At 36.1% G+C, this 17,673-nt stretch overlaps 1 protein-coding gene across 2 annotated transcripts in view; it reads left to right on the forward strand.

Annotated features, from left to right (window-relative positions):
* Positions 1–14,197, forward strand: part of LOC105215834 (5-hydroxytryptamine receptor 2A) — a 136,330-nt gene extending 122,133 nt beyond the window's left edge. For both annotated transcript variants that reach the window (XM_054233839.1, XM_011189993.3), the window contains one exon: positions 7,865–14,197. In XM_054233839.1, the coding sequence (XP_054089814.1) occupies positions 7,865–9,164 (1,300 nt within the window). In that variant the 3' untranslated portion in view covers positions 9,165–14,197. The remainder of the gene's footprint in view (positions 1–7,864) is intronic.
* Positions 14,198–17,673: the final 3,476 nt, after the last annotated feature.

Genomic DNA, 17,673 nt, shown 5'->3' on the forward strand with positions numbered 1-17,673 from the left:
TAAGCGTTTTCGCCCAACTCGACAATAGCGAAGTTATGATTGTCAATAGAGACATGGAAGCCAAGATGTGAATGCAGTTATTCTGTGCTTGATGGCTGGAAATATTTCAATTGGTTACCGTTCAGCACCAGATTCAGTCACCAGGTTTTTCTTATTCAACACAGTTATAACAGTCAGTTCAATTGGTTTGTTTGAGATTTGAAGCATTATTATGCCGTTTTCTTAGTAACCAATGACAAGAAATTGTACTTCCCGTTTTATAAAAGCATGTAAGGTATGTCAGGAGACGAAATATATCATCAAAATGTAATATCAGATCCTTTGTGAAAGCAGAAAGAGAACTCCTGTACCTTTATCATATGTATCGACAAAACACTTTGAATCCATCAAAACTCTGTTAATGTTTTATTTTTATTCTATATTAGCTTTCCCGGTTGCCTTAAGCTGTGAGATTCGTGTTGTCATGAAGAAAATGTTGAGATGTTTCCATATCTTCTTCAAAACAGCTCCTACAAATGGTTTCCAGCCCGGCTACTTTTGGTCAGTACGACTAATGGATACGATTTCTTAATCAATTAATAATAGTTTTCTCACTACTAAAAAATTCTCGAAGAATTAATTGAAGTATCGAGAGATTAATTTTAACATTTAAATATTTTCTCTAAATTACATTAAAATATCTAAGAAATTTACCGATATTTTCATAGAACAAGTAAGGAAGGGCTAAGTTTAGGTGTAACCGAACATTTTATACTCTCGCAATTTATTTATTTAATTTTATTAATATAGGACACAATTTCACCCACATATTCGTCATATATATGGTGTAAAGTCCATTGAAAGTTGGAAACCCTAATATTATATGGAGGAAGTTTGGTGAAGTTATGACCCGTATTTTAGGCACGGAGACATATTAATAAATGAAAGATATTCCCATGAATTTCTTCAAAATATCTGAGGGAGTTACTTATATTTCCGGTAAAAAAATTAGAAGCCCTGAGGTCCTCATGTTCGATATATGGGGCCTTGAAAATTTATGGTCCGCTTTCGACGATTTCTAAAAGGGCGATGCCACACTATAAATGTAGTATTTGTGCAAAGTTCTGTCCCGTATCTGCACTAGTGCTTACTTTATATATTGCAAAGTAAACAACTCAGACCGACTTCAAAGTTCTGGTATATAGGAAGTAGGCGTGGTTGTGAACCGATTTGGACTATTTTCACAACATAAAATTGAGATGTAAGGGAAATATTACAAACCGAATTTCAGTGAAATTGGTTGAGTAGTTTCGGAGATATGGTTTTTGACCCATAAATGGGCGGAACCACTCCCATTTGAAATTTGGTATACCATTTTGAGTACAGCTCTTCTGTACCTTCTTTATAATTATGGTTATAATCCGATTTCCTCCATTTTTAGACTATGTAAGGAAATGCCTGAAAAAAACGACTCCTGCAAATTTGGTTAATATAGCTTTAGTAGTTTACGATATATGTTCAAAAAACTTAGTAGGGGCGGGGCCACGCCCACTTTACAAAAAAAAATTACATCCAAGTATGCCTCTTCCTAGAAGGAAGGTACCAAATTTTACTTTCATAGCTTTTTTTATGGCTTAGTTATAGCTCTTTATGTGTTTTCGGTTATCGCCAATTTGTGGGCGTGGCAGATGTAGGAATCCGCCCATCTTCGAACTTATGGTGCCAAGGAACACGTGTTCCAAGTTTCATTAAGATACCTAAATTTTTACTCAAGTTACAGCTTGCACGGACGGACAGATTGACATCCGGATTTGAACTGTACTCGTCACCCTGATCACTTTGGTATATATAACCTTATATCTAACTCGTTTAGTTTTAGGACTTACAAACAACCGTTATGTGGACAAATCTATAATACAACTTTTGTTGCGAGAGTATAAAAATTACACTTAGGCACTGAGTTCTTCTTGTTCGATATATCCGGGGCATTGAAAAGTTATAGTTCGATTTCGACAATTTTTTCACAAGTGAAACCACAGATGATATGCAGTATGTGTAAAGTTTTATTTCGCTATCTTTATTGGTCCCTTATGTATATGTTATAAAGTGGAGGAATCAGACGGAATTCAAAATTGATTTATTTCGCCCATTTCACATCCCTGTCATTAGGATGTCAATAAAATATGTATCGAATTCCATTGAAATCGAATCCTGAGATATGCTTTTTGATATATAAGTGGGCGACGCCACGCCAATTTTTCCAATTTTTACACTCTCGCAAACTGTTGCACAGAGTATAATAGTTTTGTTTACATAACGATTGTTTGGGGCTATATTTATATAAATGATCAGGATGACGAGTGGATTTGAAATCCGGATGTCTGTCCGTCCGTCTGTCCGTGCAAGCGATAACTTCAGTGAAAAATAAGATATCTTAATGAAACTTGGAACATATGTTCCTTGGCACCCTGAGAAGATTGCTTTCGAAATGCAAAATCGGTCCACTGCCACTCCCACAAAATGGCGGAAACCGAAAACCTATACAGTATCATAACTAAGCCATAAATAAAGTTATGAAAATGAAATTTGGAACATAGGATCCCATTAGGGAGGAGCACATTTGGATGTAATTTTTTTTGGAAAAGTGGGCGTGACCCCACCCCCAAATAGGTTTTTTGTATATAACTCGCAAACCAATAACGCTATATAAACCAAACTTTCTGCAGTCCTTTATTTTAGCCATTTCCTTATACAGTCCAAAAATGAAAGAAATCGGATAATAACCACGCCCACCTCCCATACAAATTCTGAATTCTTTGAATTTTTTTGATTCGTTCACTTTATAATACATATATACATTAGGAACAAATGAAGATAGCGGAATAAAACATTACACAAATACTGTATTTGAGCTGTGACATCACTTGTGGAAAAATTGCCAAAATCGACTTTTCAAGGCCCCTGATATCGAACATGAAGAACTCAGTGCCTAAGGGTAATTTTTCACCGAAAATATAGGTAAATCCCTCAGATATTTTTATGTAATTCATTCCCTCTGAATTTTTTTCTTATAACAGTTTCTCTAAGTACCTGAAATGGTAAAAATCGGGTCATAGCTTCCCCCAGATCCCATATACCTAATTATAAGTAATATTAAATTAAGTGAGCGTATAGTCTTCGATACATTGTATCTTGGTGGTGAAAACGAGTGAAATCGGTTTAGGAATTACCTCAGTCCCCATATACTATTTATGATGATTTTCGATTCGATGATTTTTTATAAAATTACATCAATAAATTGCGAGAGTATAAAACTTAGCCCTTCCTTACTTGTTTTATTCTAATTTCAGCTTACTTCTTCCATTTCTTCTGAAAAATTTAGTGTTTCTTGTTAATGAGTTAACGCTTTTCTAGTAATTTTTAACATAAACTTTGTATGGGAGGTGGGCGTGGTTATTATCCGATTTCCCCTATTTTAATGGTGTGTAATGGGGTATGTAAGGGAAGTGACTGCAAAATGTTTGGTTTATATAGCATTATTGGTTTGCGACATATACATATGCAAAAAAACTATTGGAGGCGCTGTCACGCCCACTTTCAAACATCACTTACATCAAAATATGCCTAAATTGCGTGGCAATGGTCCGAGTGAAGCTATCCTTTGCACGGACGGACGGGCAGACAGACATCCGGATTTCAACTCGTCTCGTCATCCTGATGATATATGTATGTATATAACCCTATGTCTAACTTGTTTAGTTTTATGCTTTCAAACAACCGTTATGTGAACTAAACTATAATACTCTCTTAGCAACTTTATTATGAGAGTATAAAAATTCGTCTGGATCATGGTCCAGAATAATACGTTTTGAAGCTTGAGTAAATAAACAAAATTGTTGTTTTAATTCTGAACATGAAAATCTTATTCTATATAGAATTTGCATTCATCAAAGTTCGATTAATATAATCAAAATGCTTAAAGTAATAAAAGATGTTGGAAGATATGTAATATGCATACCCAATGTACCGTTATATATATATTATAGACATATGGTTGTAGCACAATTCATCTTCGCACGCTGTATGAAGACTGACATTTTTAGAAAGTCACAAAATATCTCCAGCTACCATTATGCATGCACTCACTTACCTGCCACATTATGGAGCTTACAGCTTGCGCATGGCCACTTTTATTGCTTCGCTACTGCAGCAGCGCGCTTATGAAATATTATACATTTCCGAAAGGCGAAAGAAAATGTGCGATTCTTTTTTTGCCGCTGCTTCTTCTACTGCTACACTTACCATGTCTTAGCTGAAATGTGTGATGGCCGCATTGCACGTGCCACATGCTGCTGCCGTTGCAGGGACATTCGCATTAATATTGCAACGTGAAAATGCTGGTAGCTCTCTTAAAGTATACGTTGAACGTGCTTCTCGGCAAAAAGCACAAAATATTAAATGAAAATGTAGAGAGCTCCTTTCTACTGCGCTGCATCAAGAAATCCTTAAAGCAACAATAACAAAACTTCAACGTCTTTGCTAAACTGAAGTCTCTGTAAACGGGGCTGTGCTTGTGGCACTTATAACTGCTTAGCGAAACCACTCATATTAAGCCTGTCAAACAAACAGCAGCAACAACAAAAAATCCAAAACCAACGGCGCCACAAATTTATTCTCGAAAAAATCTTAAGTACAGACTCTCAAATTTTGTAGAGATTTTTTTGCTTCCTTCTTCAACTGCGTGCTACATTTTCTCATGCTGCAATGCACATAATCTGACAGAATGTCAAACAATTAAATATGTTCTATTATGTCCTTGGCGACTTTGCTAATTGACATTTTCGCTAAGTATGTCCGTGTGGACACAAAGATCTCAAAATAACTGCGAACAAAAGGCGAAAAGAAGAAAACGCAGTCAATGGCACAAGCGAGATTGCGAAAAAAATGTGTGTGCGTGTGTGTGGGGATCTGAAATTGTTTCAATAATGTGGCAATGAGGACATGCTGGGATTTGGTGGAATGGAGATTAAGCGCAAATTTGTCTTAAATGCTTAAAATAGAAATTCACAGTTAGCATTATTGCGCCAATTAGTGTGTTGTTAGGTAACATCCCAGATGATTAGACAAATTATAACAAATTTTAGGAAAATGTTCACTTTCTTTTGCATGGCCACCACGCGCACTCGATTTCTCGATTTTCAAGTGGTTGCTCAGCCCAATTCACGCACATATGATTCTGGTAGTGACGCGGCTTCAGTTCTTACGTCAATTTGATCTTGGAAGGATGAAGGCAGAGCTCTTTTCGTAAAATTCGCCACAACAACGTCACAGAGATGCCCAATGCTTGGGAACGACGTATGAGAGACTGATTTGGGTCTTCCTCAATTGATGCGCTAGAGGCAGCAATATTCTCAACATTACGGGCACCTCTTTGTCTCACTGGCATGGGAACATTTTATACTGTACCTGTGGATTCTAATTTTTTTCCTTAGGCTTTCAATTGTTAATCTGACAGGACGATTAGGACGACCATAAATTGAACGTAGCGCTCTTAAAGTTGAGGCCACTGACTCTGAATTTCGGTGGTAAATTTTTATAATTTCGACTCGTTGTTGGATTGTATGCATATCTTTCGTTAATGAAATGGCAAACCTTAATGAAGAGAAATTACAAAAGTGCGGACAAAAATAGCCTCTATGGTCCCTATAGAAAAATCCTTTGTTTTAACAACTATAATACATAACTAACTAATAGTTGTTGTACTCAGAACACTAATCCTGAGCACCCAAACGTATCCTCTAGCCTCAATTGAAGAAAATAAGTTTATCCTACCATATTCTGAACTTTACTTATCCATCCCATTTGAACACCATCTTTGGCGTAAACATTCAGACTTAACCATTTTTTTAGGGTTGCAATGGTATGAAGCACCGAATTGAGATATTCTTGCAGGTATAATGTTGATTCAGCTGAAAAATAAATTCAATTAGACAGTTCTACACTGGTAGTCTATCCAGAATCTTCAATCTACAAATATCAATAGAACACATCAGATAAATTTCGATTAATCAACGAACTTCTCTCAGATTTATATGATAACGCCACTGAAACTAAGATCGTTTTCAGAACCTAATATCGTATGGACAGAACTACACTAAAATGAGTATTTCACAAATTAAAATAAATTAAATAAAAATCATTTCATTTAAGTTATATCAGGGTTATACAAAACAAATAAGAAGCTTCGTTTAATTCTTATTCCGCCACTTATTGTTTGAAGAATAATTATTATCTATGTATATTTACCTCCGTTGAGAATCGGGAAGGACCTCTCCGAGCCGTTCGATACCAGACGAGGTTTCGGACAAGGTGACTCACTCTCGTGTGATTTCTTTAACCTGATGCTGGAGAAAATAATACGAGCTGCAGAGCTAAACAGAGGAGGTACAATCTTCTATAAGAGTGTACAGCTACTGGCGTACGCCGATGATATCGATATCATTGGAAACAACACCCGCGCCGTTAGTTCTGCTTTCTCCAGACTGGATAAGGAAGCGAAGCGTATGGGTCTGGTGGTAAACGAGGACAAGACGAAATATCTTCTGTCGTCAAGCAAACAGGCAGCGCATTCGCGTCTTGGCTCCCACGTCACTGTTGACAGTCATAACTTTGAAGTTGTAGATAATTTCGTCTACCTGAGAACCAGCATTAACAGCAATGGCAATGTCAGCTTGGAAATCCAACGCAGAATCACACTTGCCAACAGGTGCTACTATGGACTAAGTAGGCAATTGAAAAGTAAAGTCCTCTCTCGGCGAACAAAAACCAAACTCTACAAGTCTCTCATCATTCCCGTCCTACTTTACGGTGCAGAAGCGTGGACGATGTCAACATCCGATGAGACGGCACTAGGAGTTTTCGAGAGAAAGGTTTTGCGGAAGATTTATGGTCCCTTAAGAATTGGCAACGGCGAATACCGCAGACGATGGAACGATGAGCTGTATGTGTTATTCGACGACATAGACATAGTCCAGCGAATAAAAAAACAGCGGCTACGCTGGCTAGGTCATGTTGTTCGAATGGATGAAAGTGCTCCAGCTCTGAAAGTATTCGATGCAGTACCCGCTGGTGGAAGCCGAGGAAGAGGGAGACCTCCACTCCGATGGAAGGACCAGGTGGAGAGGGACCTGGCTTCGCTTGGAATAACCAATTGGCGCCAAACTGCCAGAAGGAGGGATACGTGGCGCGCTGTTTTGGACTCGGCTATAACCGCGTAAGCGGTGTCTACGCCAGTCAAGAAGAAGAAGAAGAGAACAAAATGCAAGTGGAAATTAGAAACTCATTTTTATCTTACTTCTGTGAAAATGAAAATTATGCAGTAACTGTTGGCAATTATGTAAATAACAATTATCTGAATCATAATAAAACACAACAAATTCTTAGCAGAAAATATAAATTTATTAATGGAAAATAGAAACTTTTCTACGAACTTATTATAATAGGAAGTTAGTGGGCGTGCTCTAGAATAGTATAATAAGAAGGTGTTTTGTAAGTAAATAAACAACAAGAGTTTGGGTAATTTACAAAGAATTGAATTGAATTGAAAGAGAAGCTTGAAATGTTCTTTTGATTTTGTAATTGTAATTTTTTTTGTTTAAATTTTCAACAATATTCTCATTCTTTACATATGCCACGTTCCAAAAATGTCTGCTAATATAAAAAACGAATGGTAGTCTTCATAAAATATGTAAACAAATAAATCAATAATCTATTAATTCGCAAGTATCTAAGGCTTACGACTCGACTTGCTTTGTCTGAATTTATGGCTTGCTTACCTACTTAAACTTTAATTAAAAGTTGTAACAAAACCCTCCTACCTTTTCAGATCCCTTTCGCCATCGTGCAAACCGCAACACGCAATGCAGAATTCAAAAAACCGGCGCCGCTATTCCACAGCAACGCAGGGCATACGCGAGGTGCGTGCCGATACGCCACCACCACAGCGCCGCAATCGTTTCAACAGTTTGCCGAAAAATGCGTTACTCTTCCTCTCGCGGCAATCCAGTCAAGCGACGAGCAGCACAGACGGCAACGCCGCACCCGCCAATCGACACTCCGACACAGAGATGGAGCATAGCGGCAAATCACAATGTCAGCGCAGCAACGATAGGCAAGCAGAGCTGCCACCTATCTGCACATGCCCATATTTCGGCGATCGGCCGTTGGCGAATTGCGTCAAACCGACCGAGGTGAAAATCATACCCACCACTTTCAAGGTGACCAATGTTATGGAAATTGAAAATTTACTCAATCCACCGGAAGAAGAGTTGAGCAGTATATTGGTTACGAATAACAGCAGCGGTAATGGCAATGCCGTCACACATCTCAGCCCGAGCACGGCCGAACGCATGAATAACAATCATAGCGCTAGTTCGCTAACTGTACACTCGAATGATAGCAGCACGCCGGGTAGTTACTTGAGTGTGGCACCGCCGCCTGGCACCCCCTGCCCGGGACGTCGAAAACTTAGCATTTCAAAGACGGCATCGGTGATCACTTGGGATGCGAGTCGTCATCGCCGGCGTGGTTCCAGCTTTGGCAGCGCGCGCACTACACTATTGCTTACACCAACCAAAACCGGTACGGTACTCACCAGCTCCTCCTCAGCAACACCGCTGCGACGTTCCGCCACGTTGCGCAGTCACAACAACATGAATTATCTACAAGTTTCCACGGCCTGCGATGGCGCGGTAAATGTCGTCGAGACGGGTAGGTTGCGTCCAAAATCCAGCACGCCACATTCCTCACCATGTCTGCTGCAACGCAACCAAACCGTACGCTCACATCATTCACGCAACTCAAGCGTGATTTCACGCAATTCCTCACGTCACGGACGCATCATCAAACTCGAACAGAAGGCAACCAAAGTACTAGGTGTGGTATTCTTCACATTCGTCATACTTTGGTCACCCTTCTTTGTGCTCAATCTGTTGCCGACAATATGTGGTGATTGCGAGAATCGTATAGCGCACTGGGTCTTCGATGTAGTCACCTGGCTGGGCTATGCCTCGTCCATGGTGAATCCCATCTTCTATACCACCTTCAATGAAGTGTTTCGTAAGGCCTTCAAGAAGGTGCTCACTTGCCAATACTCAACCACCACTAGTTGGAATCCAAGTATGTAGCAGCAACTGGAAATCACGAAAACGAAAATAAAAAAACAACCTTCGGATACGAGCTCATCCGGTTTGTTGGCGATTATTAAACGTCGCAGCTCGTCAAGTCGCGGTAGCGGTAGCCACAGTAGATAGATAACGGAGTTCGGCACAGACTGTGTACAGCTTTGAATGCATGTGTGGATGTGAGGTTTTGTGGTTGTATATAACTGTGTGTGAGGGTATGTGCTGGTTTAGTCAAGTAAGTAGATTAATATTTAATATATTAAGTAATGCAGTGAACTAAGCTCATAGCTAATTTATTGTATGTATATACATTGTATAAAGGTATGTATGTGTGTGGTTTACAATAGAAGTTACAAGAAACCACAGGATATATAGCATATATTCCTGTGTGTTCTCAGATAGCGTGTAAATAGTCAAAGGCATATGGAAATTTTAGGGTGGTTCTTAAACATAGAAAAACAAACTTTGTTTATCAGATTAGACTGAATCTCAAACTATACAATGGAACTATTATAGTCGAACACGTTACTATCACGTTTAAGGAGGATCAATGCTTGATACGGTTTGTTTCACTTGAAAACTCATAAGAATCTATTATACGTTTTATTAAACGTCGATACATCTCGAGCACCTCCAATACATAAGTACAACAAAATTACTTTGGTGTAATGTGGCACAGAGGTAGACCAGAAGGCTTCTACTTTTAGAAAAAAGGGAATTAAGAAAGAGAATGAGCGTGATAAAATGTTAGAATATTACCTCTGTGGAAGAGCAGACTTCAGCTGGTTGGAACTGAATATCTTCAATCGTTCATAATGTTTCAAACAAAGAAAATTTTACTAGTAGCATGAAAAAAAGCTTTTAAATCCAGTGAGTTGATCATTGGTGCTTAGATGGAAGCCAATTGAGAGCCCAATATTGAGTTGAGATTTTCAACCAACCTAACATAGTCGTAACGTACCAAGGTTAACTGAACTTGGAACCCTCTACTAAAATTTCCCGGAAACATTTTATCTAAAACGTCGACTCTTTCCTTAATACCGATTTCTACGCCTACATTTGTACAATACATTTAAATATTGTTACTGTCCTATTGAGATGATGAAACATGAAAAATATTCGCATTTTTATAACCTTAAGAATCACCCTAATGCATATGGTCTCACTTGAATTCATAAATATATACAATCTAAGATAACTTCATAAGGTTGGTACAACGTCCTTCTCCCTCTCCGTCATTCATCAATCCATCACTGTGCCTTCGTGCTGCGCTTATTCATCTCAGACAGCTGTTCCTCTGACTTTACAAATATTCTGCTAAGCTTCTTGACTATGTGTCTCGTATGTAGCTTGGACGCTTTTATACCTTCAATTAATTTCACTTCATTTGCTTATGAAAACGAGTTGGAATTTAACTCGCAACGCCAGACACACACACACGCAGATGTGCTGGAAAGGCCAGTTAGTTTGCTTAGGTTTGGGGCTATTGAATAATGGATTCGAGTCACATGAAATTGAGACGTGAAGTTGATGGAGTACCAACCAACCTGTCGCATTGAATACGCAAGCATGGAGAGGTTAGCAAATAGCATAGATGAATACGGGTCAATATTTTGGAATTTAAGTAAAGTATTAAGTTATTTGAACGCATATAACACTAAGCTGATCACGTAGCATGCAAGATGCGACATGTATATATAATGGATTCCAACCTATAATGGAATACTAGACTGTGTAAGTTCAAAGTTGAAATAATGTGAAAAATGTTTGCAAGATGCAACGAAATTCTGTAATGCTTGAAGTACTTTTTTCTTGTTCGTCCTTGCGCTTCTTCTTCTTCGTTATTGAGCTGTTCTTCTTTTATATTTTTATGGATATTTTTTAGGAGCATATATCACAAGCTGCACATACTTATCATTAACTTTAAAAAGTTTCTTTTGTTGTGTTCATTCTTCTTAGTCATTCTCGGTTGACTTAATCATCTGTGTGTATCGAGTTCAGAGAACCAATATAACAGGTCTGTACACAGTTTATCTTCCTGAAAATCAGTCAGTTCATTGTTAAAAAATGTCCAAATTTTGAATTAGTAAAAATCATCTTCTTTCCATTAATCACAACAAAACTAATTCGTTTATTCATTGAGAATCTTCTCACCGAGAACATATGATACGAACCAAGCCATTGAATCAACACTGATGTATCTACCTATACTAGATTCTGGTGCTATATATCATTATTTCTTTAGTGAAGGCGAAGAACATACACCTCATTAAATTTGAGAAAACTGTCGATAGTCCTTAAACGTATGTAAATCCCAGTCCGTTCCGGTTAAGTAGAGCCTCATAATGTAATAATGTTCATCAGTTCCAGTTAATTGATTTAGATTTCCTAATAAAGGACTAAATCAAATCATTAATAAAAATATCCTATTATACAAAGTCTCAGAATTTTTAATTATTTCCTTGGATAATTTCAATAGTTCTTAAACTGAAAGATCAGTATATAGTTACTTCAGAATATGATTGCAGATTTGTTAGATAATTGATATTACTTCAAGCAGCATTTACAAATTCATTCCATTAGAGAACTATATTACAATTCGATTGGAGAAATAACTTTTTCATTAAGGGAACTTAAGATTTCTCAATAATTTAAATTGATTAAATGGGATTCTATGGAGATTGGTATATGCTCAATAATCCTTTCATAATTCAGAGAGTAAAGTATTTAAATCGCTCTTTCGTATATTAAACACTATTTACACAGCTGCTGTACGTGGCTACTCATAAATACAGACTTTGAAGACGGGAATTGTAAATCACATACTTATTTGTTTGCTTACACGTCTTCAAAACCATTTACTGTAATTAATTTTCTCAAAATAAATTTAAACGAAATATAACATACCCACATATATCGAGTAGTACACGTATGAATAATTTATTAACTATATGAATAACGAAAATAATTATTTGTTTGTGTTTGGCCATGTGTCCGAAATTGCCTCGACCATAACCCGTAGTTTACAATCAATTAAGTCAGGAGTTAAAATTAATTGCGAAATTGTACGGAACCCAAAATTTAATAGACGCTAGACTGGCATCATCACCTTGAATGTAAAATAGTTTCGTAAACTTGTTGTTGTTGTTGGCAATCAAAGTATTTGCATATGTAAATAAGCGCATAGTAATATGCGCTTCAATCGTATAACTTTATACTCGTATTTATATATATATATGTATATAAATGTATATGTGAATGTGTGGTTGTAATGATTTTGCGGCGTAACGGTCTCTGCAGTTTGCGTGCTACCACAGTGGCCACAATTCAATTGGTTTTCAATTAAAATTTGACTTGCAAATTTTAGAGGTCAGCGCAGCGTGTGACGAGGTTATGAAAGCTACGAACTAATTAAAAATACGTTCAAGCTCAAGGATATTTACCGGTTATGTCTTTGTTTACATTCAATTAGAAAGCTTTTATATAGTATAATGCAGCAATATTTGAAATGTTCATTATCAAAAATAATAAAAAAATAAGTACATTTTCTTAAAATAACAAAAAAATATATCATCACTGTTCATAATGAACGTCGTTGAAGAAATCTGAAGTCCTTAACTTATCATTACTTCCTCATTTCACAAGACTGGTACCACTTAGAAACACCTGCAACGTTGATAACTAGAGAGTATACTTCACTTATTTTTACCCAGACAACGTCAACTTTACATTGTTATTTCGGGATAGTGGATCGTCAAGTAAAATATTGGATAAGTTCACCGCTCAACTACTGTCTATGCCTCTGAAAGAACAGGAGTTCGATAACAAGTTTGTTGATATCTTGTTGAGATATAGGTATACGGTTTTTGCTTTCTAAGCACGTTATTAGGTTCTCGAAATAAAATCATTTTTTCATGTTTCACATGTTTTTTGTTTAAACATTTGACTATAAACGATTTTGCTCCGATCTCCAGCTAAGTCAATAAGTCTCACTACCAAATGTCTCATAGAGAAAATTCTCACCAGCGGGGTCTCTCTAACTATTAACAGAATCCAACCAACAAATCCGATGCTTCTTCGCAGCTCTTTATTTCTTCTGCTTTGTCGTAACTATCGCATATTTTACGTTACTTTCAGATCTTATCGTGATCATCCACGACTAACTTTATACCTTATCTCTAGGAGAGCACCAAATGTCCTTTTATTCCCAGAATAGTCGATAAGAAATCAATTGAACTCTCTCTCTCTCTCTCTCTCTCAACAAACCAAATCTTACTCCAAATTTCTAGAAGAGCACCATTTGCCCTTATATTCCCAGATTAGTTTATAAGAAGTCAATTGAGCTGCCTGCTCTCGGCAAGCCACATCTTATTCCAAATGTAGATATTTCATCCGGACGCTATGTTGAGAAGAGGCTAAAAATCGTCATGAACATCAACTGTGAAGTATACTTGCAATAAGGGGTTTGGGGTAGTCAGGATTTTCAAAAAAAATCAATTTTTTTATGCAAGAGTAAAATATTAAAAATATTCTCTGAAAATTTGAAATTGATCCGATAATTACTTTTCGAGTTATTCGACAAATAACAAAGAGCGCTCAGGCACTCAAACACACTAGTGTCAAACTTTAAATGCGTTTATCTCAAAACTATGTTTTTTGAACTGGTGACAACTGTAACTCGATAACCATTTTTTCGTGTCTCTGACTACCACTAACCCCATAAGGCGCCGATAGACTCTTCACAAATAGTGACTCTCTATCCATACCTCGATTTATTTTACCACGGATCGGTGATTCAACAGTCTAACTGTTGCGAAGTATGTCTGGAATAGGATACACAGAAAGCTCAACTCTGAATTTTACTCGCATTAATCTATCTATCTTATGTGTCAGTAGTTAGCATTTCTAACACAATTAATCTAATTTTTGACATAGAAACATAACATTCGTCACTAAGTGCTCTTATTCTGCGCAACCTCACATAAGCTCTTAATATAAATATACTATCGCATTACAATAACAATTAAGTTTTAAAAGCACTAAACATTAGTTTTAAACTGCACTAACACTTACACATACTAACATACTAACTCCATTTTATTTTTATGCTCACAAACTATATGTCGAATTTATGGTATTTCCGCTAAATCCTCTCTCGCTCACTTCCATGTACAAGTAATGACGAACAATACGCGGAACAGTCGAGTAAATAATGCAAATTTTTTTATTTTAATGTACCTGACACAACCGACAACAGACATATGTAAATACAGATATATACGTGTTGTTGTGTATATTCTCACGAGTGCAATGCCACTGCTGCTGCTTTAGTTTTAATGGCCATAAAAGCATCATAAAGATTGTTGGGGGAAAATGTAAACATAAATTTTACAACTTCCCAAGTATGAATTGAAATCAAATTGCTTTATGCAACAAATAACTGTCATTTATGGGTATGGTAAGCCATTAGTTGATTAACGGATTCGCCATAAAACTGAATTTCGAATTTCAACTAGTAAATTCGACACACTGCTTCTAGTTAAGCTTAAGCTTATACCAGGTTTGGTTGTCTATAATTTAAAGTTCATTCGATGCACGAAATTGAATTTTTCAAGTATTTTTCATACATAAATCCACATATAACATCAAAGTAGGTATTGAACTGTTTAAGTAAGTTTAAGTTTTAAATTTTCCGTTTATAAAAACCGATGATATGATATACATATTTAAAAATTTATGTCGCAGTTCTCGAACTTGATTATTAGCTCTTATAAACGAAGTAGCAGAAAGTTGAAGAGAATAGTAGGAGCTCCAAGTAGATTCTATTTCGGGTCTATTTTGATTCCCCAAGAGAAGTTTATTTATAAAAGATTCCATTTTTTTAGTTACAAATACAAAGAAGGAAATAATAATATATGCCATATTAAGATCGCCACATGGTTAAAAGGACGAAATTTTGTTCTAAATTTTTTTTAATGGGCACTTATATGAGTTGGCCAACTCAGGCGCAGCTGGAAACGTTGGCAATGGACAGACCAAAACTCTTCTTATTCTGAGCAGAAGAGAACTAAGCTGTATCACATCCTCTTGGAGGCCACATGCAGAGCCTTGGTTTAGTGGAATGATATGACGCTAGAGCATTAACTTTGCGAATGTTCGGCTTTTAGTCGGTTAAGAAGAGACACCTTCCACGGCTCCCAATACTCTAACCTAAGTGAAATTGGGACTATTTTTTGTCAAATCGACGCTTATCACAGTACTTCTGGGGAGCACAATGGTCCTAAAGATGTCCTAAATGCGGCCGCTCGTGAGGCGGTCAGGCTCATTTTGTCTCCATTTTCAAACAACCAATCAATCAACACCTCTAAAAGCACTCTTTCCTTAACATGCTTAAAGCAAAAATAAATGCTGTCTTCCTCTCTTCTTCTTCTGTAAGACTGTAATTCAAACTGTAAATACTATAAAGCTCAAGTAAATTAATTATCCATAACATCGTATACGTACATACATACCTATATATATATGTATGTATACTTATATAATTATAATATGATATAAGATTTACCTATCTATAAATGAAATGAACTAGTGCGAAATTGAGAATAATAAAACTGCATTAATATGGTATAGTGAAGACTAAAGAGATAAAGAGGAGATATATATTTATATAGATATAAGAGACCATAATCTAACATTAAGAAGAATATGAGCTTATATTTGTTTTAGAACTTATCCGCAAATAACATCTAAATGCTATAAAATCGAAAGTACACTGACATACAAAAGTATATAAACCGGTTTAATCTGCTTTAATATTACAGTAGATAACTGCATATATATTTGTATATACGAGTATCACATATATATATATATATATATATAGATGCACAATTGAACTTCCATAACTCGAAATTCTCCATTACTCGAACTCTTGAATGGGCAATGTAAGACAAATTTCATACAAATTACCTTCCATAATTCAAAATAATTTAACTCGGAGTTTTTTGTGGTTTATGGTGATTCGAGTTAGGGAAGTTCAGCTATTTATAAAATCGCCAAATTTCAATAACTGTGTTTGGTCAGTTACTTAAACAAACATATTAGTGTGTGTATATATACCACGAACTTATTAAGTAGCATTACAGTTAATTAAGTATTAATTATTCACGCATTAAGTTTGTACAAAATTTTCGAGGGGAGAACAATAATAAACGCTTTTAACTAAGTAGAGGGTGAAGTTGTGTAATGTGGGTCGTTAGCTAAATGTGCGAGTGTTTAAAACCAAAAAAAAAAAAAAAAAAAACTATATGTTTCTATGCTACTTTAAGCGTATAATAATATGTTATATGTATAATTACAGTTTAAGAGCGTGTGAAATTTAAATTGAAATGTGATTAGATTTTAATGATTGCTTACTTTGCTTAAATGGTGTGTAAAAACCCTGCAGGGATATACTTATTAAAGCCAATACATACACGATTGTATTATAGGGTATACATTTTCGAATTTTTAATAACTTTATACGGGTCTATGAAAGCCTGCTAAGAAGAATAAATGATAAAGTCATTAATGTTTCTTGACCATATAAACTATAGTTGTTTTTACTAATGTCCTAACAAGCCCAGTATTAATAAAAAATAGTATACAGTTCTGGGAGGAGAAAGCGCCGTTCGGATTGCATAGACCCGACTTTATCATACACTTAGGCATTTAAGAAACCATTGTCTAATAATTTCACCTTTTCACTTTCAATTGAGGTTAAGTCGACCAAAGGTTGGGGGATTCTCACGGGTGTTATATTCACTGTTTTCAAAATTTCCTCCAACTTTGTAAACCGATCAATCTCAAAACATTATAAGATACAATTTTCCTTAACATTTGCAAAGCATTTGAAGGTGAGAAAAAATATATAAGGAGAGTACACTTAGAAATATTTTATATACATTGATAAGCTTTTATATACCTTACCACAATGCCGACAGGAAGCCGAACCCATGTGGACAACTTAATAAAGAATACACCAAGAACACTAACTGACCTTTTGCTCTTAACGCATACATATCTATCCTATTAAATATTTTTAGGCCTATACGATATTTCTCCGCACATTCTTGAATCGCCAGACTATTAATCACTTAGAAGACTTGAATATAACGCGCTGGTCGTATTATTTTCTCAACTAAGAGAGAGACTGAAATTGCTTCAACTACCTAGGTCGTGCAGGTCACGATATTTTATCGATAGAAGTTAAGATTTTGAAAAAATTGGTAACAAAATCGCTTGACTGAAAAGAAAAGTTCCACTGGAGGTCTAATTGAGATCACATATATATGGCTTCAATATCGAGAATTCTCGAATAAATTAAAATACTAGATATATTATTTCAATATTATAGAATATATTATTTCACCGCAATAATTCATTCTGATGAAAGGAATATGCCCTGCAGGAAATATGCACCAAGCAGTGACGGCGTGTGTATTTTATAATGTTGTAGATATATTCAAGTACA

This window comes from Zeugodacus cucurbitae, chromosome 2 (assembly GCF_028554725.1).
Source record: "Zeugodacus cucurbitae isolate PBARC_wt_2022May chromosome 2, idZeuCucr1.2, whole genome shotgun sequence".
Taxonomy (NCBI): Eukaryota; Metazoa; Arthropoda; class Insecta; order Diptera; family Tephritidae; genus Zeugodacus; species Zeugodacus cucurbitae.